The sequence below is a fragment of the Pipistrellus kuhlii genome, unplaced genomic scaffold (genome assembly GCF_014108245.1).
Source record: "Pipistrellus kuhlii isolate mPipKuh1 unplaced genomic scaffold, mPipKuh1.p scaffold_m20_p_47, whole genome shotgun sequence".
Lineage (NCBI taxonomy): Eukaryota > Metazoa > Chordata > Mammalia > Chiroptera > Vespertilionidae > Pipistrellus > Pipistrellus kuhlii.
The window spans coordinates 1,686,594-1,710,574 of record NW_023425548.1 but is presented as its reverse complement, the minus strand read 5'-3'; the positions used below and the strand labels follow the sequence as shown (position 1 = coordinate 1,710,574).

Below are 23,981 nucleotides of genomic sequence, written 5' to 3'. Positions count from 1 at the left end.
GGGGGCCAGGGCTCCGGGAGGGTGTCTGTGGGGTGTCCCGCCTGGCCGTCTGCCTACGTGGGTCCCTTTTCCAGTTCTTTCTGCAGGAGGATGAAGGCGCGGATCGGAAGGCAGAAAGGACCAGCCCCTCTCCCCCTCCGCCGCTGCCCCACCAGGAGGCAGCTCCCCAGGCCACCAAAGGGGCCCAGACTGGGTAAGCGCCCCCAAACAGAGACCTCCCCTGCTTTATCAGCGAGGGGACTGAGAAAGGAAGCAGAGCCTTGGGGTCATCAGACTGGGGTTTAAATCTCAGTTCTGCTTCCCACCCGCTATTTGGGCGAGTACCTCTCTAAGCCCCTTTCCCCATCTGTAAACCAAGAGTCATAGACCCTTTCTCCGAAGCCGGGTGTAGGGAGTAAGGGGTGGTGTGAGTTAGGGTGTAGGGATGGGGTAGCCTGGGATGGAGCAGATGTGTGGTCTGAGCTGGTTCCCCCGCCCCCACTAGCCCCTCGCCCCCCATAACCCCTCACCCCAGGCTTCATCAGGCTCTGGGTCAGGGACTGGTCTGATGACGCCCAAGCACCCCTGGGGCCCTGAGGGCGTAAGGGAAGTAGGGAACCCCTTTTGCACTTGGGGAGCTGCCAGTGTAGCCTGGTCATCATCTCGGGAAATGGCACCAGAACAAGTTGCTATGCCAAACGGCCTGGTCAGGCACAGCGTCAGCAGCAGCAGGTGATTGGGGTTTGGGGGTGTTGGCCAGACAAGGTGCTGGAGGAAATTCCTCTGAGCCAGTTCTCAAGGTCGCTGCTATCAGGGACCTGTTTTCTGGGTGCCAGGCGGCACGAGGGCTGCCAGGAGGTAAAGGGCACGGTGCCCCTCCAGGGTGCCAGGCTCACAGTGCAGGTAGTGCTGGTCCCCAGCTGGGTCTCACTGCAGCCCTGGCCTGCGGGCAGCCGGAGGAGCCTGAGAGAAGCCTGGCATTGCAGGCGTGGGCCAGACTGTGAGCAAGGGAGCGAGCAGAGTCAAGGGGACTGAGGGTGGCAGAGGCGGGGAAGCCTGGTGGTGGAGGGCCTGGTCAGGGGCTGGATGCGGTGGGAAGTGCTAGGTACCAGGACAGGGTTGAGCAGCCATCCTGGGCAGTGGCAGAGAGAAAGGAGGCATCTGGTCCGAGGCCAGGAGCAGCAGTGGGAATGTGGACGGGATAAGGAGTTATGTCTTCCTCATGACTGTAGGGGCTGTCTGAGGTCTCAGAGCTCACTTCCGTGCGCTTGATCCCTTTTGGTCAGAAATTTGGGCCCCTGGGGCCCTCTGGGGTCCATGGTTAGGGATGTGCCTGGGAGGGGCGGAGGGAACCAGCTGCTCTGAGGGGCGGCTTCAGGCTGCCCTTCCCCGCACCACAGGAGTTGCTCAGCTCAGTGCTGCTGCTCAGGAGTTTGTCTTCAGGCCGCTGATGTGATTGTGCAGGCACAGCCAGTAGAGCGGAGGGCCGCATTCACACCCACAGTCTGCTTCCGGAATCCTCCCTCTTCATAACTGCACGCCCTGGAGCAGGGCTCGGAGGGTGGGGTCCTCCTGCCTGCCCCTGGCTGAGGGCGGGGGCCTGGCCCTCTGTGTCTCACGCCGCTCTGTCTGTCCAGAGCCGCTGGGGAAGAGGCGGTGGCGGCGGCCAGCGGCACGGCAGGAGGTGACGATGGAGGTGCCGCGGGGCGCCCCCTGACCAAAGCACAGCCCGGGCACCGCAGCTACAACCTGCAGGAGAGGAGGCGCATCGGGAGCATGACGGGGGTGGAGCAGGCCCTGCTGCCCCGCGTGCCCACGGACGAGAGCGAGGCCCAGACACTGGCCACGGCCGACCTGGACCTCATGAAGAGTGAGTGCCGGGCCTGGGCCAGGCCCCGTGCTCGTGGGAACAGGGTGGAGGGGGTGGGGGGTGGGGCCTGATCCTGCCCTTCTGCCCCCCAGGCCACCGGTTCGAGGATGTCCCCGGGGTGCGGCGACACCTGGTACGGAAGAATGCCAAAGGGTCCGGGCAGAGCGGCCGGGAAGGACGGGAGCCCGGCCCCACTCCCCGGGGCCGGCCCCGGGCCCCGCACAAGCCCCACGAGGTCAGCTTCTCGGCATCTCGCGCGTCCTTTCTCTCCTCGCCCCCTTCCTCCCCCGCCCCTCAGACCAGCAGTGATGGCGCCCGCCCCAGCACCCCGGCCTGGTGGGGACGCCTCCTTCCACACTGTGCCTGCCTGCCATGGCCCCTCTGGACTAGAGAGAGCGAGCTCTGCAGAGCCTTGAACTTCATTTTCCAGAATGCAGTTTCCTCTGACTCACTGATCCTCCCACAGCCTGTAAAGACGATGGCCCAGGTGGTGTCAGCCATAAAGCGGGGCAGTGATTGGCCAAGGTCACGCAGTGGCTTCGCGATGCTGCCCCTTAGACGCCGAGGCCGTGGTCCTGAACCCTGCCCCTCCGGTGGATTTTTTAGACCGTTTTATGGAGGGCTAATAGACATACAGTAAAGTGAATGGGCTAAGTGCCCCATGGCTTCGTGCACATGCATGGCTGGCTGTCCCAGGAGACGGGACATTTCCTGCCACGGCCAGCTCCTTCACGCTCCGCCCAGTCAGCCCTTCAGAGGCCACTGCTCCTTTGTTATTCTCAATTAGCCTGGCCAGTTCTTGAATGCATGTGAGTGGAATCCTGCACAAGTGTGTGTGTGTGTGTGTGTGTGTGTGTGTGTGAGAGAGAGAGAGAGAGAGAGAGAGAGAGAGAGAGAGAGAAGAAAGTGTGGCAACTGTTTACCGAGTACTTACGTGAGTTGTGTGCTGTGCTCAGTGTTTTGTGTGTTGTTTTTTTAAATCCCCCTAAAGGCCCTTGGAGGTGGGTGTCTTGCTCCCATTTGACAGAGGAGGGAAAGGAAGTCTCCGATTGGACAGGAACTCGCTGAGACTCCGTGCCTGTGCCCTGTGGTGTCCAGAGTGCACGCACCCACCTGGATACTGTCGGTCAGAGGGCAGCCCCTGGGAACCCCGGTGGCTCTGACCCTGCCATGCCCTCCTCTCATCTCCAGGTATTTGTGGAGCTGAACGAATTGCTGCTGGACAAAAACCAGGAGCCTCAGTGGCGGGAGACGGCGCGCTGGATCAAATTTGAGGAGGACGTGGAGGAGGAGACGGAGCGCTGGGGGAAGCCCCACGTGGCCTCCCTGTCCTTCCGCAGCCTCCTGGAGCTCCGCCGGACGCTGGCCCACGGTACTGCTGCCCTCCTCCCTGCGGGTCCCTGCCTCAGGACGCTCCTCCCCCCTCAGCCAGTTCCCTGAGAACCGAGCGGCCAAACGGCCCCACATGGGTCCTGAGCGACATGACGGATGTCACCAGAGCCTGGAGGAAGCCTCCGCCCCATTGTCCCTCAGCCTGCCATTCCTCTCCGTGGTGACCGCAGGATTGACACTCCTCTCTCTCGTCTAAGTGACATTTTCTTTTTTTTTTCTTAATATATATTTTATTTATTTTTCACAGAGAGGAAGAGAGAAGGATAGAGAGTCAGAAACATTGATGAGAGAGAATCATCAATCAGTTGCCGCTTGCACACCCCCTACTGGGGATGTACCCGCAACCAAGGTACATGCCCTTGACCAGAATCGAACCCGGGACCCTTCAGTCTGCAGGCTGACGCTCTATCCACTGAGCCAAACCGGTTTCGGCTTTTTTTTTTTTTTTTTTTTTTTTTTTTTAATTTTTATTGATTTCAGAGAGGAAGGGAGAGGGGGAAATAGAAACATCAATGATGAGAGGGAATTATTGATTGGCTGCCTCCTGCACACACCCTCCCCACCTCCCCCCCGAGGGATGGAGCCTGCAACCCGGGCATGTGCCTTTGACCGGAATCGAACTCAGGACCCTTCAATCTGCAGGCCGACGCTCTGTCCACTGAACTAAACCAGCCAGAGCTCTAAGTGTCACTTTGAATAACCGAAGCTGGTGTGTTTCGGACGCTAACAGGTTTTGGACAGGTGTGATGGAACACTTCCCAAAGTGGTCCGGTCTGTAGGACGGTGCAAACCCCGATTTACATGACACAGATGCAGCCTCTGGAGCTCTGCCTCTGCTGTTCCTGCTCTTTGCTGGTTTCCTCTTCCCCCGGGGAAAGCGCGCTCAGTTACGGCCAGGAGCCCCGTCCTGAGCTGCCAGGGACTGAACGAGGGGCGAAGAGGCTGAGAGGCTTGCGGTGCCCTGTTGCCAGGCTTTGCAATCGCTGTTGTGGCCGCACAGCGGCTTTTGATTCTGTTTGTTCTTTAGTCCTGTGTTCTGAAAGCTGACCTTGACAGAAAAATGACCTGGTGACTTTTAAAAGGACTTCCACTGCTCTGCCCAGCTGGTGTGCTCAGTGGTTCTATTCCTGGTCAAGGGCTCGGTCCCCAGTAGGGGGCATGCAGGAGACAGCGGTCAATGATTCTCTCTCATCATGGATGCTTCTATCCTTCTCTCTCTCTCCCTTCCGCTCTGAAATCTGCAAAAATATGTTTAAAAGCACTGTCGCTGCTATATGAAATGGCAGCTCAGAGGAGTGGCCTGTGAGCAGCTGCTGGGTGAGGGGGTGCTGAGGGGCCAGTGGAGGGTTGTCTTCAGCGGGGGCAAGGCCAGCGCTGCACTGAGGGGCTCTGGCGGGCAGAGCTAGGACCGGGAGGGGGTGCCGGGCAGCGGTGTGCCGCTCACTGAGGAGGAACTTCCTCACCGTGAGGGGCTGCTGAGCCCGCGTGGGTGGCTGGGGCCCCGCGGAGTTCGCCTGCTTCCTGGGAGGGGTGCCTGGGCCGTCTGTGGCCCAGGTTCCCACTCCGATGGCTGGGGTCCCGAGGCCCCTGCTGAGCCCCACAACATTCCTCAGGGGAGAGAGGGTAGGAAGGGACAGGTCAGAGAGGCAATTGGACTTGGGCCTCAAGTCCTGTTCACTGTCCCCTCAGCCGCCCTCACCTGGCTGCGCCCTCGTCCCCGGCTCTCCCCCCATCCTACGCTTTCTTGCCTGAGGGTCCCCCTAAGTCACCCTCCTTCCAGGGGCTGTGCTCTTGGACCTGGACCAGCAGACCCTGCCGGGGGTGGCCCACCAGGTGGTGGAGCAGATGGTCATCTCTGACCAGATCCAGGCCGAGGACAGAGCCAACGTGCTGCGGGCCCTGCTGCTGAAGCACAGGTGAGGCCTCGCCCCCGCCCTTCCACCGCCTCCCCCCACCACCCCCCCCCCCGCCCCGGCCCCAGCCCGTCGTCACGCTCCTACCCACTGCTCTCCGTCCCACCAGCCACCCAAGTGATGAGAAGGAATTCTCCTTCCCCCGAAACATCTCAGCCGGCTCCCTGGGCTCCCTGCTGGGGCATCACCACGGCCAGGGTGCCGAGAGCGACCCCCATGTCACCGAGCCGCTCATCGGCGGCGTCCCGGAGACCAGGCTGGAGGTGGAGCGCGAGGTGAGTCTGCCCGGCCTGGGGGGCCGGCCAGCACCGCCGGCCGCGGGGCTGCAGGCGGGCTGGACTGAGCTCCTTCTGCATTCCCAGCGGGAGCTGCCGCCTCCAGCCCCGACGGCCGGCATCACCCGCTCCAAGTCCAAGCACGAGCTGAAGCTGCTGGAGAAGATCCCCGAGAATGCCGAGGCCACGGTGGTCCTCGTGGGTACGTGGGGCCAGTCCTGGGGGGAGGGGTCCCGGCAGCGGGCCCGCCTCGGTGCCGCCCCCGGGCCCGGGGCTGGGCAGTGGCCTGCGCCCTGCTCTCACCCGCGATGGCGCTGCGCCCCCAGGCTGCGTGGAGTTCCTGTCCCGGCCCACCATGGCCTTCGTGCGGCTGCGGGAGGCCGTGGAGCTGGACGCGGTGCTGGAGGTGCCCGTGCCCGTGCGTTTCCTCTTCCTGCTGCTGGGCCCGAGCAGCGCCAACATGGACTACCACGAGATCGGCCGCTCCATCTCCACCCTCATGTCCGACAAGGTCAGCCCCGGCCCGGAGCCCGGCCCTGGCCCCGGCCCCGGCCCTGGCCCCGGCCCCGGCCGGTGCCCTCACCTGCCCCCGTCCTGCGTTGGCAGCAATTCCACGAGGCGGCCTACATGGCGGACGAACGGGAGGACCTGCTGACGGCCATCAACGCCTTCCTGGACTGCAGCGTGGTGCTGCCGCCCTCCGAGGTGCAGGGCGAGGAGCTGCTGCGGTCCGTCGCTCACTTCCAGCGCCAGATGCTCAAGAAGCGGGAGGAGCAGGGCCGGCTGCTGCCCCCGGGGGCTGGGCTGGAGCCCAAGTCCGCCCAAGATAAGGGTACGGGCCAGTGCGGGCCGGCCGCTGGGGCCGGAGCGGGGAGGGCGGGTTGGCGGGGGCTGCGCGGGCACCCTGACGGAGGCCTGGGCTGCAGCGCTCCTGCAGATGGTAGAGGCGACGGACACAGTGGAAGACGATCCCCTCCGGCGGACTGGCCGTCCCTTCGGGGGGCTGATCCGGGACGTGCGGCGCCGCTACCCCCACTACCTGAGTGACTTCCGGGACGCGCTGGACCCCCAGTGCCTGGCCGCGGTCATCTTCATTTACTTCGCAGCCCTGTCTCCTGCCATCACCTTCGGGGGCCTGCTGGGTAAGGAGAGGCCTCCGGGAGGGGCAGGGGGGGCACACAGGGCTCGGCTGCCAGCTCCTGAGCCGGTGCCTGCCATCCCAGGAGAGAAGACGCAGGACCTGATCGGGGTGTCGGAGCTGATCATGTCCACGGCGCTCCAGGGCGTGGTGTTCTGCCTGCTGGGCGCCCAGCCGCTGCTGGTGATCGGCTTCTCGGGGCCCCTGCTGGTCTTCGAGGAGGCCTTCTTCTCGGTGAGGGGCCACGGGCTGCTGGGGTGCCCCTCCTCCCGCTGGCCCCGGCTCTGGGCCTGACTGGGCCTCACGCCATCCCCGCCCCTCAGTTCTGCAGCAGCAACAACCTGGAGTACCTGGTGGGCCGCGTGTGGATCGGCTTCTGGCTGGTGCTCCTGGCCCTGCTCATGGTGGCCCTGGAGGGCAGCTTCCTGGTGCGTTTCGTCTCCCGCTTCACCCAGGAGATCTTCGCCTTCCTCATCTCCCTCATCTTCATCTACGAGACCTTCTACAAGCTGGTTAAGGTGGGCGAGGCTCCGGGACCGGAGGGAGCCAGGGGTTGTCTGTGCCTCTCACCTCTCTCTCCGGGCTGTGAGGCCAGGCTGGCTCCGAGATCCCGGCCACACTCCAGGGGGCCCAGAGTGGGGGCTGGTTTTTCCTCTGGCCTTCCCACACGTCCCGCTGGGTCATCAGTACACACCCAGGCTTGACATCAAACGGAAAAACATTTCTAATAACTAAAGTCGTCATTTTTGTTAAAGTGGTAAGCAACCCAGAAATGTAGAAAGGAAAAAGGCCCTGAGAGGACAGACGTGGTCCTCGTCAGCGCTTCAGACCCGTGTGGGTGACAGGCCCAGTCCTACACTCCATGCCCTGCTCCTCCAGGCCTGGACAGAGCCACACACCCCAGCTCCTTCCTGAGTTGGAGCAGCCTGTCTCAGTCCTCAGGTTTCCTGTGCTCGCATCTGCTCTTCTGGGTCAGTTTCAAATGGTTCCTTGTGGTGGTGGTTAATCCTCGTCCAAGGATATTTTTCCCATTGATTTTTCAGAGAGTGGAAGGGAAGGGGAGACAGAGAAAGGAAACACTGATGTGAAAGAGACACATCTATTGGTGCCCCCTACTGGGCCTGGGGATAAAGGTACATGCCCTTGACCGAATCAAACCCAAAGTTTTTCGGTCCTTGGGCTGATGCTCAGGCCAATGCTCTAACCACTGAGCACCCCGATGAGGGCTGGGATATTTCTTAATCAACAAGGAAAGCTCCTTGGGGGCAGGCTGGCCTCCCACCCACTGTCTTGTTCAGCGTGTAGCTGAGCCCGGAAATCTTGCTGATGGAGCCGCTGTCCTCTCTCCAGATCTTCCAGGAACACCCCCTCCACGGCTGTTCGGTCTCCAACAGCTCTGAAGTGGACGGCGGCGATAATACCACATGGACTGGGGCGGGCGCCTCGCTGGAGCCGGGGAACGGGAGCTCGACCCAGCCCTCCGGGCAGGGGAGGCCCCGGGGCCAGCCCAACACAGCCCTGCTGTCCCTGGTGCTCATGGCCGGCACCTTCTTCATTGCCTTCTTCCTGCGGAAGTTCAAGAACAGCCGGTTCTTCCCTGGCCGGGTGTGTGGGCCGGGGGCCTGAGGGAGACGGGGGCCGAGGGTGGGAGGGGTGAGGAGAAGCCTCTGGTCTGAGCACGGTGCTTGCCCACAGGTTCGGCGGGTGATTGGGGACTTCGGGGTGCCCATCGCAATCCTCATCATGGTGCTCGTGGATTACAGTATCGAGGACACCTACACCCAGGTGAGGCAGGGCGCACAGAGCCGGGGGGATGTGCTGCCTGGCCGGTCCCCAATCCCAGAGCCGTCGTCTCACGGGGCCAACGGGCCTTTTCCACGTCACATCCTCAGGGCCCACCCTGCCTGTGCAGCTCACCCAAGGCGCTTGCGCCGAGGTTCACCAGCCCCCTCTGTCCTGCAGAAGCTGAGCGTGCCCACTGGATTCTCGGTGACAGCCCCGGAGAAGCGGGGCTGGGTCATCAACCCCCTGGGCGAGAGGAGCCCCTTCCCCGTGTGGATGATGGTGGCCAGCCTGCTGCCCGCCATCCTGGTCTTCATCCTCATCTTCATGGAGACGCAGATCACCACGTGCGTGGCCCTAGTCCGGGGGTGCTGAGCGGGCAGGAACCGCCCGTGGTGCGTGGCCGGGCGGAGGCCTGGCGAGGGGCTGCGTGGGCGAGGGGCACCAGGTTGCCAGGCTGGAGTTGGTCTGTAGGTGGCGGAAGGCCCAGCTGCTGTCTGCTGGCAGGGCCCAGGCCAGGCTGGAGCTGTCCTGGAGGCCAGGGGCGTGCACAAAGGGCTGTGTTCCAGGATGGAACTCTCATCTGGACGGACTGGGTGGGGCACCAGGTTCCAAAAACAGAGGCTGGGTCCTCTGGGGAGACGCTGCCTGCCGAGCGGCCCCGGGTTCAGTGAGCGCCTGTCCCCCCCAGGCTGATCATCTCCAAGAAGGAGCGCATGCTGCAGAAGGGCTCCGGCTTCCACCTGGACCTGCTGCTCATCGTGGCCATGGGCGGCATCTGCGCCGTCTTCGGCCTGCCCTGGCTGGCTGCCGCCACCGTCCGCTCCGTCACTCATGCCAACGCACTGACCGTCATGAGCAAGGCTGTGGCTCCCGGGGACAAGCCCAAGATCCAAGAGGTCAAGGAGCAGCGGGTGACAGGGCTGCTGGTTGCCCTGCTTGTGGGTATGTTCACCTCTGCCCCTGCCTGTCCTGGAGGGGCCCCAGGTCTGAGGGTGGAGCCCTGGGGACAGCTGCTATTTCTCCCCCTCCCCCCAGGCCTCTCCATGGTCATCGGGGACCTCCTCCGGCAGATACCCCTGGCCGTGCTCTTCGGGATCTTCCTATACATGGGAGTTACCTCCCTCAACGGGATCCAGTTCTATGAGCGGCTGCACCTGCTGCTCATGCCGCCCAAACACCACCCAGATGTCACCTACGTGAAGAAGGTGAGACCCCCACTCAGGGGGCTGCGTGGGTCACCCTCCAGCCCCCATCTGCCCGCTCTGGCCAGCCACCGTTCGGTCTGTGCAGACCGGGCTCTGTGTGCACCCAGGAAGGCACTTCTGTCTCCGCCCTGTGGAGAGGAAAGGGTCAGCCTTCCTCTGGGTGTGGCAGGACCTGGTGTCCCTCGGCTGGGGCTCCCCCGTCTCACCCCACCCTGCCCCCCGCAGGTCCGGACCCTCCGTATGCACCTGTTCACAGCCCTGCAGCTGCTCTGCCTGGCCCTGCTGTGGGCCGTCATGTCCACGGAGGCCTCGCTGGCCTTCCCCTTCATCCTCATCCTCACAGTGCCTCTGCGCATGGTGGTGCTCACCCGCATCTTCACCGACCGGGAGATGAAATGTGTAAGGCCGCTGCCTCCTGCCCCGAGCCCCCTCTCTGGTCCCTGCCAGGGTCCTGGCTGGGGTCAGCCCCCTGACTCCATTCTCCCCTGCAGCTGGATGCCAACGAGGCGGAGCCGGTGTTCGACGAGCGGGAGGGTGTGGACGAGTACAACGAGATGCCCATGCCCGTGTAGCTGCTGCCGGGACGGACGATGGACAGAGGGAACCGGGGCGAGGCGTGCTCTCCCACCCCCTTCCCTCCTCATTTTTATTTAAGTGATTAATTTAAAGCCCCTTCCTCTCCTTCCCTCCCCGTTCCTCTCCTCCTTCCCTTCCCTTCCCCACAGTAAAGTGCTTCGGCCCCCACCTATCCTCGGCCTCTGTCTCTGTATGAGGGGTGGGGGCGTGGATGGAAAAGAAGTGGGGAGACCCAGTCTGCTCCCCATCCCAGAAACAAGATGTGCAATGAAGGAGGAAGGGACTTTAATGAATAAAAACAGAGGGAGCCAAAGTGCAAACTGTCCACCCCCCATAGGGGAGCATCCTGAAGCCCATGTGCATCCCCTCACCCCCCTTCAGGGCCCCAGCGGAGGCCCAGGGTTTGCAGCTTCTGTCTCAGGTAGCTCTTGAGCTGATGCAGGCCTCTCTGTGACTCCAGTTCCTCAAAGGGTAGCTGTGGGGAGAGGCAGCAGGTTATCCACAGGCCCTGTGGGTGCGGGAGTGGACACAGAATCGGCGGGGCGGGGCGGGGCGGGCTCACCGGCAGAAGCTGGTAGCCCAGCAGGCCCAGGTGCCGCTCCCGCAGGGCCCGGGAGCCCAGCAGCACCCTGCTGTCCCGGCAGAAGTGCCAGCGTTCCTGCAGCATCAGCACCACCCTGGGAGAGAGAGGGCTGTGGCTCAGGGTCGCTGCCCACGACGGCGGGCGAGGCCCTCCTGCCTCTTCCCTTACCTCTGGGCAGGGTCCTGGGTGACGGGCTGAGAGGCAGCCCGGGCCTGGGGCCTGGGCCTGGGAGGGTAAGGTAAGAAAGGGTCCTGGGTCCTCACAGGAAGCACAGCACCGGAGCTGCTGACACACAGCAGGAAGTCTGTAAGGTGGGAGAAGAGAGAGGGCCGCTGGTTTTTAGCCACAGCCCCGTGTCCGCCTGCTGCCTGCCCGCACACCTGGAGCTCACCTGTGCAGTAACCGGGAGGCACGGTCAGGTCTTGGCGGTATTTCTCCTCCCCCAGCAACTGGCGCAGCCCCTCCGCCACTATGTCCTTGTGGCTGAGGGGAGTGGAACGCGATAGCAGGAAGGCCCAGGAGTCTGGTGTGACCCCTCCCCCAGCTCTGGGACCCTAGGCAAGTGCCTTTGTTGCTTCAAGGCCCATTTATTTGACTATGAGTATCGGCCTAAAAAGATCCCAGTTCCCTGGCCTTTCTACTCTGCTGCCTCTGGGCTGGCCCCTCCGCCTCCCCAGCTGCCCATCCACCTGTACTTGCGGCGAGCGCGGTCGGTGGTGAGTGGCTGGGGGAAGATGGGCACTTTCTGCTTTCGGGGAAGGCGGGGACCCTGGTATCCTGGGAGTTCCAGCTCCACAGCCGTGTCCAGCAGGGAGAGGTAGCGCCGAACAATCAAGGCGTGAGGGGTGCCTGCAGGAAGCGGACTGAGGTTTGCCGGGCTACAGACTCCCCCCTCCCCCCTGCCCGCCAGCCCTCCAGGTCCCAGCCAGCCTCCCTGTCTGCACACCGTTGATGTGGTTGATGAAACCCGGGGAAAAGACAAACTGCAGCGCTCGGAAGGGCAGGCACCGAAGCTGGCACAGTGACATCAAGATGTTGACAGTGGCCAGGGGGGCCATCCCTGCTTCTCGAGCCAGGATCCTTTCAAGGCAGGGCATAAACTGCTGTTCCCGGGGGAAGTAGTTCAGCCGCCCAAAGGGCAGGACCAGCTTCTGTACCACCTGTAGAGGGAGAGTAGCCATCACCGGCATGGAACATTCTCCAAAACCCTGGACAGGGTGAGCCTCCAGGAGGCTTGATCTGCACGTTTAGATGTCACTGCAAGGGCAGGGCCACCCCTCTGCCTGACAGACACCAGAAGTCTGTGGCATAAGCAGTGTCCCATGCAATCAATCACCAAACAGCTGGAGGAGACATTGCTATGGGCCTGGCCCTGCAGGCCTAGAGGAGTGGGACAAGTGAAGACGGTGCCAAGTGCTTGGAGGACTGCACGTGCCGGGAGATGAAGCCAAGGAGGAGGAGAGCCAAGATGGAGCCCTGGGGATAGGGCGTGGCCTGGTTGTTTGCTATAGGACAGCAGCCAATCAAGCTGGGCGGGGGCGGGGCCTGGCAGGGTGTCTGGGAAGCATGGGAGGCAGTCCCACCTTGCTGCTGAGCTGGGCTTCCTGGACCACCAGGAAATGAGCAATGGCTTCCAGAAGCTGGGGCTCCCGCAGCCGGTGTCGGGCCAGGTGCTGGGCCAGGAGCACCATCACGTGGGGAGTCAGTTCCTCTGGCCTGGCCTCTGCGAAGAACAGCCTATCACACTGGACCCTTGGGCCAGACCTTCAGACTAGTGTCCACCTTGGCCTAGACCCCACCACCTGCCTCTCCCTTGGCCCCTGACCCCCAACCTGCCTTTAAACCCCTCAGGCACCTGCCAAACTCCGGATGAGGTGCTGCTGTGGATGCCGCTGAAAGTGGGGGCAGCTCAGAGCAGCTTCCAACCTCTGCCCACCACGAAGGACAGGTTGCAGGGGGGGAGGCGGCTTCGGGGGGAGGCGGGCCCTCCGCTCCCGCTCCAGGACACACACCAGGGGCGCATCTGACGGGAAGCCTGAGAGGGAGAGGGTCAGAGGAGGCAGTCCTGGTGACTAGTGACGGAGCTGCTCTGCTTTGCTCCAGTCCTGGGGTTGTTAGTGTAGTGAAGCCCCTACCTCTCTCACCTGTTTCCTGGGCTGGAAGGTTTGCTATAGCGTAAGTGGAAACACTGGAGAAATGTGACATACCATGTGAACTAAGGGATCAGAACAGCTTATGGGGAAGGCTTTCTACAAAAGTGGCAAATATGTTCTCGTCTCGTTCTATTGGTGACAAATGGTGGGGGCTCCTGGAGCACCATGGCACAGGGATCTGAGGCAGCACCCTAAGGCTGCAGCAAACGCTGCTGGCTCCGGATGCCCGTGTGGGAGAGCCACAGTGGGTCGGTGTGGCTATTCTGGCAAGCCTAAGAGGTGAATTCTGTCAGTGGCCTTGGGTCCTCTACTGCTCTTCTCTCCTCTTTCATTAACACCCACCCCCAGGCAACCCTCCTCACCAAGTAAGACTGCAAGGTGCAGACACACGTGGATGGTGTGAATGTCAAAGGAGGGGCAGTTTCGGATGATGAGCTGACTCAAGTCCTGCAGTGAAGTCTGCTCCACAGGCGGGGGCCGTGGCTGAGACCCCAAGAGCTGGCCCAGCCGACGCAGCGCCACTGGGTAGTGGTGGGCGTGCACCTTGGTAGGGTTCTGGCCCAGCCAGCGCACCAGCTCCCCAGGGCTCCTCGCCTGTTCCAGGAGCCGCTGCAGCCCCTGCACAGGACCTGCGTGGGGGCCTCCTCCAGGAGGCCGGTCCCCCCACTTGCTGGGCCCCAGACAGAAGGGCTGTATTGGTGGGAACAGCAGCAGGCCAGTCAGCTGAGCAGCAGAGGCCTGGGCAGCAAGCAGGACTCGAAGCATGGAGTTGGGTGATGGAGACCCTGAGGGCGGCCCAGAAAAGGGGGTGAGGTTTTCTCCAAAGGGGAGAAAAGCCTGCTATCTACGCCTCACCTCACTCCCCATTCAGAGGGCTCTAGGGTCAGAACAAACCAGAGTCATGCTCAGCCTTCTTTGTGACTGCCCTGGTCCTCTTCCCCACCCGCCCCTCTCCCTTTGCCTCCTTCCATCCTTGGGAACAGCAATCACAATCCTTTTGTGTTCTCAGCGGAGGGATATTTACAAAGCAATTCCACATGCATTCTCTTCTCTGCCTCCTTTACACGCCCATGGGGTGGTAGGCAAGACTGGCCTTCCCTCGATTTCACAGGTGGAGAAACCGAGACCCAGAGAAGGGGTTAAGCCAAGCCCAGGGTCAGGGATCTGGTTAGTGGGTGCGCCCAGCCTGGAGCCCAGATCGCCCCGCGATAGGCCCTCCAGACCACCTCCCCCGCCCGCAGGAGGCGGCGGCGGCGCAGAAGGTGGAACGCGGGCTCCACAGCCGGACGGTCCTGGGTTCCATGCTGGGTGCTCCCACTTACCAGCTGCGTGACCTTGGGCCAGCGGCTTCGTCTGCCTAAGCCTTCTCGCCAGTGAACCGAGGGCGCAGCGCCCGCCTCGGGGGACGCCCGTGGCGCCCGAGTGCACAGGTTTGCGGAGGCGCGGAGGCGCCGGTGTCAGGGGCCCCCACACCCACCCGGGCCGGGGACCCCCAAGAGACCCGGTCACGGTCGCCGACACCAGCTCCCGCAGCCCCCCCGCGGCCCGCCCCGCAGGCGCCGCCCCTACATGGCTCCCCAGGCCCCGCGCAGGCCGCTCCCTCAGTCGGTCTTGGGGGCCGGGAGCCGAGGTCCCCCCGCGGCCTCCTCATCGACCGGCCACCGAGCCCGCCATCTTCCCAGCAGCCCCCGGACGCCAATCGCCGCTCAGGCCTCGGCCGGCGGAGACGTGGCTCCCGTCAGGCCCTGCGCGCCGGCCCCGCCCCTCGCTTCCGGGCAGCGGCGCAGGCGGCGCGGGGGCGGGGCCAGGGCCAGCCCCGGGCGGCGGGAGGGAGGACGCCGGCGGGCCTGGGAGGGCTGGGCGGGCGGAGGGCCCGGGCCGCGCCCTCACTGCTCTCCTCCCAGTGGGCAAGGGCGCCCGCCCCCACGGGTCCACACGCGCAGACACACACCGAGAGTGAAAACTTCACAGTTATTTAATCAGCACAAGTTCCAGATCGCCCCTCGGCCCGTCCCACCCCCCAGGGTCCCTGCGTCCCACATCAGCACTAGGAGCATTAGGGACTGGAGGTGGCCGGGTCTTCCGGCAGAACACTAGGCCGGGCCCGGCGGTGTGGCCCCACTCTGCCCAGGGCCAAGGCAGCGACAGCAGCCGGCTGACCCGGAGGAGCCCTCGGTCAGTGGTGGCCGAGAGCCTGCAGCCCCCGACGGTGGCTCAGAGCCGCGGAGGTCACAGAGCGGGGCCTCCTGCCCCTGGAGGGCTCTGCGGCGGCGCAGGGCTGGGCTCCGGGGCAGGGGGAAGAGACAGGCCAGAGAGGTGGGCCTGGGCAGACAGCAGCTCCCACGGCGCGGTGGGGACCAAGGTCCTGAGGGGCCAGCCACACTGCCCAGAGCCCGTGGAGGCACTACGGGCGGTACATGGCAAAAGCCAGGAAGCTGAGGATGAGGGTGAAGCCGGCCAGCCCCAGCGTGGCTGTCAGGGGAAAGAAGGGCCGGTACTGGATCTGGCAGTACCAGAGCAGCAGCAGCAGCAGCAGCAGCAGGGGGAGCAGCAGGCTGCCTATCTCCAGCCCGGAGGGGCCTGGCTCTGACCCCGGCGGGCAGGGGGGCTGTGGGGGACCGACCCGTGTGGACACGTGGCAGTGGAGAACGCAGCTGGGGGGGAGGTGAAGGCTGCCCAGGGTCTGGGTGTCGTCTCCCAGCAGCTGTCCTTGGTAGATGAGTCGCACCTGCTGCTCCCGGCCGGGAAACTGGGTCCTGAGGAGAGAGGGACCTGGGTAATAGAGCAGGCCTCAGGCAATCCTAGTCCCTGGCCCAGAATAATACTCCCACCCTTCACTCTGTCCTCCACCCCACCACCACCGAGGCCATGGCGCCCAGGGAGCCCCAGCCTCCACAGGGGAATGGTACAGTGTGTGTGTGGTTTGGGCATTTGGGTCCCCTCATCCATAAAACACGGGGGAGCCGAAACCAGTTTGGCTCAATGGATAGAGCATCGGCCTGCGGACTGAAGGGTCCCAGGTTCGATTCCAGTTAGGGGCATGTGCCTTGGTTGCAGGCACATCCCTGGTGGGGGGTGTGCAGGAGGCAGCTGATCAATGTTTCTAACTATCTCTCTCCCTTCCACTCTAAAAAAATCAACAAAAAATATATTTAAAAAACAAACAAACAAAAACACACGGGGGAGTCTCCAGTGTCTCTGGTGGCCCTTCTAGGTCCATGGTCACTCCCACCCACTCCTTCGCACCTGTTCCTTTCCTCATCCATCCCAGCTTACCTTTTCAGGGAGCCGATGGTGTCGTGGGGCCAGGCCCTGGCCACCTGCTCTGAATCGTTGAGGAACTTCAGCCGGAGTACTAGAGGCTCCTGCGGGGAGTCTGGCGGGGGTGTGGCTGCTGGGAGCCCCGTGCCAGGCTCTGGCTGTGCAGCTTGACCTCTGTGCCTCAGGCTGGGAGTCTCGGCTCCCGGGGCCTCCCCTCTGACAGCGTCGGTGACCACCATGGCTCCGCTGGGCTGCGCTGGTGTCGGGGTCCCTGACGGCTGGGGCAGCGGGGCAGCGCTCTCCGAGGTGTGCGTGGAGACCCAGGCGAGAGCCAGCACCAGAAGGCAGGCAAGCACCGCGAAAAGGACAGTCACCTCATCACCCACCCCTTCAATCAGGGCCATGGCACCCGCCGTGCCCGCAGCGCTACTGAGCTGGAGAGGCACAAAGAACCCATTAGGGGTTGAGGGGCTGGCTCATAGGGGCCAGCGGCTCTCTGAACTTCAGCAGGCTCCTCACCCCATCCCACCCCACCTTCCCACCGTCCTCACTGTCCCCTCGCCCCAGCCCCAGCCCAGGGCATCGACGGTCTGGACTCCCGGGTGCCCCAAACTTGCTTCACATGCCCCTTCCCATCACCAAATTCCAAGTCCTAACTTTTGTAACTGAGCACTACTAGGTCTTTAACTCCCAAGTTCACCCAAACACTATCCGGAGATAAGGTGCCTTCCGAGCCACCGCTCCCCAAAATTCAACTCCCACCCAACTTCACCCTAAATCTTACCTATCCTTCCCTCTGTTCCTTCGCCAGTTTCACCCAGAGCCGCGTATCTACCCCAAAGCTTAGCTCCCGCTCTGTTGCCAAAGTTGCTCCAAGGGGGAAGGAAAGGGACCTCCTCGCCGCCGCCCTCTCACCAGGTGCCCAAACCCCACCCACCACGCGGACGGCTTCCCCGGGGTTCCCCACGCCGAGGCAGACCCCGCCCCCCGCATTCCGGAGCCTCGGAGGCGGCCGCCCCGCTCCCAGCGCGGCCGCACCCTGCGGCGCCCGGACAGCCTCCCCGAGCCCAGCCCCCGGCGGACCACATCCAGCTGGGGGTCCGGGGCTTCGCCCTCCCCATCCCCAACTACCCCGTCGCCCCAGCACCCCGGGCGGGGAGGGCGCGGCGGTTCCGGGATGAGGGGCGGGTGGCGGCGGGAGCCCGGGGAGGCGGGGTGGGCGCGGGCGCGGCCCGGGGACTCACCGCCCGGCGGCGCCGGCTCCATAGCGGACCCCAGGCCACTTCCGGGCGGAGGCGCCGAGGTCGCGGACACCTGGAGACACCCCCACCCCCTCCGCCGCCGCCGCTAGCCGGGGCATTGTGGGACTTGTAGTCCTGGCCGCGCGAAGTCCCGCCTCCTCCCTGCGGGCCTCCCAGCGGGGCTGGGCCGACTGGTTCCGACGCCCGCAGGTTGCAGAGGGGAGGGCAGGGCAGGTTTGGGAGTTGTGAGAGCCTCCAGGGGTCCGGGCGCAGCAGGATCCACTCCCCTCCCCCCCCCCCCCCCCCCCCCCCGCACCCCCGCTCCCTAGCATCCAGGGCATCTGCCACTGCACAAACCAACGTCAGCAGGAGCATGTCAGAGCTCCCGTGTTTGGAGGTGCATGCTCTGGTGAACTCAGGTGGCTCATTCTATCTTAGGTCAGATGAACGCCAGGAGGCACCTTGCTGCCCCCCATTCACTCAGAGCCTAGTAACCGCACCAGTCTGGCTGAGTATGCATCCCAGGCCGGTGGGGCTGTCCTGTTTCCCTGGTCCCCTCTTCCCCCTTTCCGCCTTGCCCTTGCAAGACGGGGAACCAAGCGTGGACTTTGGAACCTGACACAATGCTGATCCCTTATCCCTTAATGGACCTTAGGTTCCTTATTGAATCTTTTAACCTAAATTTCTTGATTTCTATGACCTCCTTCATAAGGCAATTGTAAGGAAGAAATTCCATGTTTTGATAAATAAATGTGGAAACTGTATAAGGGATCTGTCACATCGTAGATATTTACTCACCTAGTATTAGTACACTCCCTCCACTCAAATCTGGGCTTGGAATGGAATCCTCAGCAGGCTGCTGTGCAGAGTATGCTGATTTGATCCCCAGGCTGGCCCAGGCCAGCTAATTTCTGTGGGTTTTCTCTCCTTCCTCGGCTCCTATGGCCACAGAGATCCCACACCCTGGATTTTATAGGCCAGTCCTGATTAAAAAGTATTACACCCTCACGTTCCCATGGCACATGCCTATTTGTGGGGGCAGTGCTCCCAAGTGTTGCCTTTAGAAGTCAGTTTAGTCCAGCTGGTGTGGCTTCAGTGTTTGAACATTGACCTATGAACCAGGAGGTCATCCACAGATACCCTGTCAGAGCACAGGCCTGGGTTGTGGGCTCAATCTCCAATAGGGTGTGTGCAGGAGGTGGCTGATCAATGATTCTCATCATTGATATATATATTTAAATATATTTTATTGATTTTTTTTACAGAGAGGAAGAGAGAGGGAGAGTTAGAAACATTGATGAGAGAGAAACATCTATCGGGTGCCTCTTGCACACCCCCTACTGGGGATGTGCCCGCAACCAAGGTACATGCCCTTGACCGGAATCAAACCCAGGACCTTTGAGTCCGAGGACTGACGCTCTACCACTGAGCCAAACTGGTTTTGGCCATTGATATATTTTTAAAAATATATTTTTTATTGATTTTTTACAGAGAGGAAGGAAGAGGGACAGAGAGCTAGAAACATCAATTAGAGAGAAACATTGATGAGAGAGAAACATCGACCAGCTGCCTCCTGCACATTCCCTACCAGGGATGTGCCCAAAACCAAAGTACCTGCCTTTAACCGGAACCAAATCTGTGACCCTTTAGTCCGCAGACTGGCGTTCTATCCACTGAGCCAAACCGGTTTCAGCAGCATCATTGATGTTTTTATTTCTTTTTCCCTGTCCTTTCCACTCTGAAATCAATAAAAAATATTTTAAAAAAGAATATCATATAAAAAAAAAACAAACACCAAAAAAAACACAATACAACTTACCAGAAAAAAAAGAATGTCAGTTTATTTTATTTTAAAAACTTTTTTTTTTAGCCCTAGCTGGTTTGGCTCAGTGGATGGAGCGTCTGCCTGCAGACTGAAGGGTCCCAGGCTCAATTCCAGTCAAGGGCACATGCCTGGGTTGCGGGCTTGATCCTCAGTGGGGGGTGTGCAGGAGGCAGCCAGTCAGTGATTGTCTCTTGTCATTTATGTTTCTATCTCTCTCTCCCTCACCCTTCCTCTCTGAAATCAATAAAAATATATTTTAAAAATTTTTAGATTTTATTTTTTTAATTTCTTTATTGATTAAGGTATCACATATTTGTCCTCAACTCCCCATTCCAATCCCCACCTCTCCCCACTCCTGCCCCCAACCCCCTATTGTCCTTGATCTCTGTTTAGGCTCATATGTATGCACACAAGTCCTTTTAGTTGATCTCTCCCTTTTATCCCCACCCTCCCTTTGAGGTCCAACAGTCCGACCCATGGCTCCTTATCTCTGGGTCTGTTCTTGTTTATCAGTCTATGTTGTTCACCATTTCCCCTAGATAAGTGAGATCATGTCCTACTGGAAATATACTTATAAGAATTGAAAACGAGACAAGCAATAATAGTTATGCTTAAAGGCAAATGAATCAGTCTGTAGTGAGTTTCTTTCTGGGCCAGTTCTTTTGAAACCCAATTTCAATGTTAAACAGTTCCTTATGTGTACATGTCAGCAATGATATTTTAGTTCTGATGGTGGCAAATGGTGGTAATGCAAGTCCAACCCTCTCTGGTTTGGTCGTGGGCAACCTGCAGTGGTACACAGCTGCTGACTGTTATTATGGCAAGGTGTCTTTCATCTCTAGACTGCTTCTCTTCTGTCTTCATGGTTGGAGTAGTCCTGTCAATTCCTCTGTGTTGCTGGGAATCCACATGGTCTCTGAGTTGTTTTCTGAAAATATACAAACATATTCTCCACTTATTGATTGATTTTAGAGAGAGAGAGAAGGGAGCAGCATCCATTTGTTGTTCCACTTTATTTATGAATCCATTACCATTACCACTGATTCTGGTAATGCCCTGAGGGCACCAGGACCAGTCCACCCAACCCCGCACATGGGTGGGTCCTACAACCTGGCATATTGGGACGATGCTCCAACCAACTGAGCTACTTGGCCAGGGCCAAGAATGTTACTTTAGCCAAAACTGGTTTGGCTCAGTGATAGAGCGTTGGTCTGTGGACTGAAAGGTCCCGGGTTCGATTCCAGTCAAGGGCATGTACATTGGTTGCAGGCATGTCCCCGGTAAGGGGTGTGCAAGAGGCAGCTGGTCGATGTTTCTCTCTCATCGACGTTTCTACAATAACTCTTTATCTCTCTCCCTTCCTCTGTAAAAAATCAATAAAATATATATTTTTAAAAAAGAATGTTACTTTAGATTTAGAGCATAGAGAACCTATTTATCTCTAGTTCCCATTTGTTCTATAGACACCTATTAAATATATACTATATGCCAGACATGTGCAAGATGCTGTCCTTGCCCTTATGGGGTTCATATGCTACTAGGGGACACACATGTAGACAGCACAACAGTGCAAGAATAGGTGTGTGCTGGCTGCTGGGCAACAAATTCCAGAAGCTCTATAGCCTCAGCATCTCTCTGGGGAGTACCTGGTAGCAACTTCTTGCTGTGGATTCTAATTAAGCATCTAAGACAGATGCTTTTAGAATTACAGAGCATCAGAGCTAGGTGTTCTGGTCAACCACTGTATTTTGCAGATGAAGCCCAGAGAGGTATGACATCCTGAATGTCAAACAGGTAGATGGGTCCACATCTCTCAGGAGGTGGGAGGTGGGGAAGCCTCCAGTGTTGATTAGCTTGTATCTCATTCTTTGGAAGGTCCGAGAAACTTAGGAATGGTGACTTGGTTGGTAGTTATGTGGATAGCCAAATGGGAGACAACTTTATGCTGGTCTTAGCCTGGAAAGTGGAAGTGTGTTTAAAAAGGATGACAGACTGGTACAGCCACTATGGAAAACAGTGTGGAGTTTCCTTAAAAAATTAAATATGGAGCTGCCATTTGACCCAGTGATCCCACTTCTAAGAATATATTCTAAGACACTCAAAACACCAATCAGAAAGGATGTTTGCACCCCTATGTTCACAGCAGCTCAATTTACAATAGCTAAGATCTGGAAACAGCCTGAGTGCCCGTCAGTAGACAAGTGGATAAAAAGGCTGTGGTACATTCACACCATGGAACACTCTGCAGCAGTAAAAAAGAAAGAACTCTTGCCCTTTGAGACGCATGGAGGGACCTGGAGAGCATTATGGTAAGTGAAAGCAGCCAGCCAGAGAAAGACAAGTGTCACATGATCTTACTCAGGTAGAATCTAATAAACTGATGGAACAAAATAGATGCAGAGACACAGAAGCATAGAACATATTTTGGAATCTCAGAAGGAAGTGGGGTAGATGGGAAGAGATCAACCAAAGGACTTGTATGTATATAGGCATGGACACACACAATAGTGTGGTGGAGGCCTGGGGTGGGGAGCGGGGGTAGGCTAGAAGAGGGGGGTGGGGGTGGGGAGGAGACATATGTAATACTTTCAACAATATTTTTTTTTTTTAAAAAAAGGATGACATTTAGTTCAACAATAAAGATAAATTAAAAAAATAAAAAGGATGACACGTTAACTGTGCCAGAAGACATGGGCAGCCCTGTGCTGAGGGGCTGGGCCAGTGCTTGGACATGCCACCTCTGTGGGTTTGAAGAAAGGTTGGTGAGAGGGGTGGCTAGAATTGCAGACAGTTTTGGCAATGGGAATGCAGAGAAGGGTCAGTGAAGGAAGCTCCCTGGCCCCAGAGGAGTGGACATGAAGGCAGGGTGGACGAATGGGTTAATGCAAAAAACATTAAGACAGTCATGTGGGCTCTGCTGTCTCTTGAATGGGGTGAGTTGGGGAAGAAGAGATATATTTGATTCCTCCCTCTTCTTTTTTAAAATATATTTTAGATATTGTTTTTTTTACAGAGAGGAAGAGAGAGGGATAGAGAGCTAGAAACATCGATGAGAGAAACATCGACCAGCTGCCTCCTGCACACCCACCACTGGGGATGTGCCCACAACCAAGATATATGCCCTTGACTGGAATCCAACCTGGGACCTTTCAGTCCACAGACCAACGCTCTATCCACTGAGCCAAACCGATTTCGGCTCCTCCCTCTTCTTTTTAAAAATATATATTTTTATTGATTTCAGAGAAGGAGAGAGAGATAGAAACATCAATGATGAGAGAGAATCACCAATTGGCTGCCTCCTGCACGCTCCACACAGCGGGATGTGCCCTTGGCCGGAATCCAACCTAACCGGCTAGGGCTTCTTCTTTTTTGTTGTTTTAAGTATTACAAGTCTCCTCACCCCAACCTCCCTCTCCCCCCGCCCCCGCACTCCCACCCCCCAGGGCAAACCCTCCCTCTTCTATATACCTGCGGGCTTCCGCAGAGGGGTCTTCAAGGTTAAGAGGGAAGATAGGAGAGGGGGGTTATTGTTCAAAGTATCACTGCCAAGCCCCCCCCCCCCTCCCTACAGAGCTCTCAGAACTGAAAATAGAATTTCAGCCTCTGTGCTGCAGCTGGCAGTGGGGAGTCCAGGGGAGGGCTAGAGAGAGAGCCCGAGGGAGGGGAAGTCCCCAGGGGCGACCTCAGGCCAGGGACAGGGGGGCCTGTGCCGCAGGGAAGGCCGGACGCGGTGAGGAAGGCGCAGCGGGGCCGGGGCCAGCGGCCCTCTTCTCCCAATCAGCCGTGCTCATCAGCACCCTCGGGCGCAGGGCACCGTTTGGCACTGCCCAGAGACAGGGCACCCCGCCCAGACCTGCGCGGGAAGGCGAAGGGACAGCGGCCGGAGGAGGCCCAGGCCGCAGCCCCGGAGCGGTGGTCCCCGGCGGTGCGGGCCGGAGAGCAGGCGGAAGGGCTGGGCGGGTGGGAGGGGCGCAGCGCCGGCCGGAGCGCGGCTGGGGTGGAGGCTGCGGAGCCCGCGGCGAGGGGCGGGGGCCGGCGCGGAGGGGCGGGGGCGCGGGGAGGGGGCTCGGCTGCGCGCGGAGCCGCGGGGGCGGCGGTGCGTGCGCATGACGCGGGGGGAGGGCCCGGCGCGCGCTCCCGGGGCCGTTGTTGTCGCCGCTGGAGGCAGCTCCGAGGCGGCGGGATCGCGGCGGCGGGAAGCGCCCGGCGGCGGCCCCAGCGTGCGCGGCGGCGCTTCCCGGCCCAGGCCCGCGGCCCCGGCCCCATGCACTAGCCCCGCGCCGCCGGCCCCGCAGTCCCGGTCCCGCCAGCCCCGCGCGCCCGCCCGCCGCCGCCGCCGCGCCGCCCCGGCCTCGGCCCGGCCCGCCTCGGGCCCCGCGGCTCCGGAGCCATGAACTTCCAGGCGGGCGGGGGCCAGAGCCCGCAGCAGCAGCCCAGCCTGGCGGCGCCGGGCGGCGGCGGCGGCGGCGGCGGGGGCCCGGGCTCCGGGGGCGGCGGCGGCCCCTCGCAGCAGCTCGCCGGCGGCCCCCCGCAGCAGTTCGCGCTCTCCAACTCGGCGGCCATCCGGGCCGAGATCCAGCGCTTCGAGTCCGTGCATCCCAACATCTACGCCATCTACGACCTGATCGAGCGCATGGAGGACCTGGCGCTGCAGAACCAGATCCGGGAGCACGTCATCTCCATCGAGGGTGAGCGGGGCCGGGCGCGGGGGCCCCCGGGCTCTGCGGGCCCGGCGCGGCCGTCTCTCCCGTCGGGGGTCCTCGCGCGCCCGGGTCCGGGCCACGC

General features: G+C 60.6%; 4 protein-coding genes across 15 annotated transcripts in view; 2 read left to right on the top strand and 2 right to left on the bottom strand.

Moving 5' to 3' along the window:
- The window catches only part of SLC4A2 (solute carrier family 4 member 2), a 17,002-nt gene extending 6,697 nt beyond the window's left edge, over nt 1-10,305 (top strand). For 4 of the 6 annotated variants that reach the window (XM_045572404.1, XM_045572403.1, XM_045572405.1 and 1 more), the window contains 18 exons: nt 75-193; nt 1,617-1,849; nt 1,942-2,084; nt 3,041-3,221; nt 5,022-5,157; nt 5,264-5,429; nt 5,517-5,631; nt 5,756-5,940; nt 6,036-6,261; nt 6,356-6,571; nt 6,653-6,801; nt 6,891-7,085; nt 7,918-8,172; nt 8,263-8,352; nt 8,530-8,696; nt 9,041-9,557; nt 9,783-9,956; nt 10,049-10,305. In XM_045572404.1, coding sequence (XP_045428360.1) covers nt 75-193; nt 1,617-1,849; nt 1,942-2,084; nt 3,041-3,221; nt 5,022-5,157; nt 5,264-5,429; nt 5,517-5,631; nt 5,756-5,940; nt 6,036-6,261; nt 6,356-6,571; nt 6,653-6,801; nt 6,891-7,085; nt 7,918-8,172; nt 8,263-8,352; nt 8,530-8,696; nt 9,041-9,557; nt 9,783-9,956; nt 10,049-10,129 — 3,348 coding nt within the window. In that variant the 3' untranslated portion in view covers nt 10,130-10,305. The remainder of the gene's footprint in view (nt 1-74; nt 194-1,616; nt 1,850-1,941; nt 2,085-3,040; nt 3,222-5,021; nt 5,158-5,263; nt 5,430-5,516; nt 5,632-5,755; nt 5,941-6,035; nt 6,262-6,355; nt 6,572-6,652; nt 6,802-6,890; nt 7,086-7,917; nt 8,173-8,262; nt 8,353-8,529; nt 8,697-9,040; nt 9,558-9,782; nt 9,957-10,048) is intronic. The other 2 variants (XM_045572407.1, XM_045572408.1) reach the window with 1 other exon arrangement.
- Nucleotides 10,306-10,396: 91 nt separating this feature from the next.
- Nucleotides 10,397-14,614, bottom strand: FASTK (Fas activated serine/threonine kinase). 3 transcript variants are annotated; one of them, XM_036412675.2, is made up of 10 exons: nt 14,439-14,614; nt 13,232-13,654; nt 12,572-12,781; nt 12,300-12,439; nt 11,663-11,876; nt 11,406-11,565; nt 11,108-11,199; nt 10,885-11,020; nt 10,696-10,810; nt 10,397-10,608 (listed from the first exon to the last, which is right to left on the bottom strand). In XM_036412675.2, exons 1-10 carry the CDS (start codon nt 14,518-14,520, stop codon nt 10,501-10,503), a joined length of 1,680 nt encoding a protein of 559 aa, XP_036268568.1. In that variant the 5' UTR covers nt 14,521-14,614; the 3' UTR covers nt 10,397-10,500. The 3 variants fall into 3 exon arrangements, with proteins under 3 accessions (XP_036268568.1, XP_036268569.1, XP_036268570.1); XM_036412676.2 differs by having other exon boundaries at nt 12,572-12,751; nt 14,439-14,612; XM_036412677.2 differs by having other exon boundaries at nt 14,192-14,593.
- Nucleotides 14,615-14,826: 212 nt separating this feature from the next.
- Nucleotides 14,827-17,512, bottom strand: TMUB1 (transmembrane and ubiquitin like domain containing 1). 2 transcript variants are annotated; one of them, XM_036412692.2, is made up of 3 exons: nt 17,375-17,512; nt 16,146-16,564; nt 14,827-15,625 (listed from the first exon to the last, which is right to left on the bottom strand). In XM_036412692.2, exons 2-3 carry the CDS (start codon nt 16,532-16,534, stop codon nt 15,274-15,276), a joined length of 741 nt encoding a protein of 246 aa, XP_036268585.1. In that variant the 5' UTR covers nt 16,535-16,564; nt 17,375-17,512; the 3' UTR covers nt 14,827-15,273. The 2 variants fall into 2 exon arrangements, with proteins under 2 accessions (XP_036268585.1, XP_036268586.1); XM_036412693.2 differs by lacking the exon at nt 17,375-17,512 and adding an exon at nt 16,915-17,113.
- A 5,767-nt stretch (nt 17,513-23,279) lies between these two features.
- Nucleotides 23,280-23,981, top strand: part of AGAP3 (ArfGAP with GTPase domain, ankyrin repeat and PH domain 3) — a 56,840-nt gene continuing 56,138 nt past the window's right edge. Inside the window, exon 1 of one of the 4 annotated variants that reach the window (XM_036412668.2) lies at nt 23,280-23,884. In XM_036412668.2, the coding sequence (XP_036268561.1) occupies nt 23,587-23,884 (298 nt within the window). In that variant the 5' untranslated portion in view covers nt 23,280-23,586. The remainder of the gene's footprint in view (nt 23,885-23,981) is intronic. The other 3 variants (XM_036412667.2, XM_036412664.2, XM_036412665.2) reach the window with 3 other exon arrangements.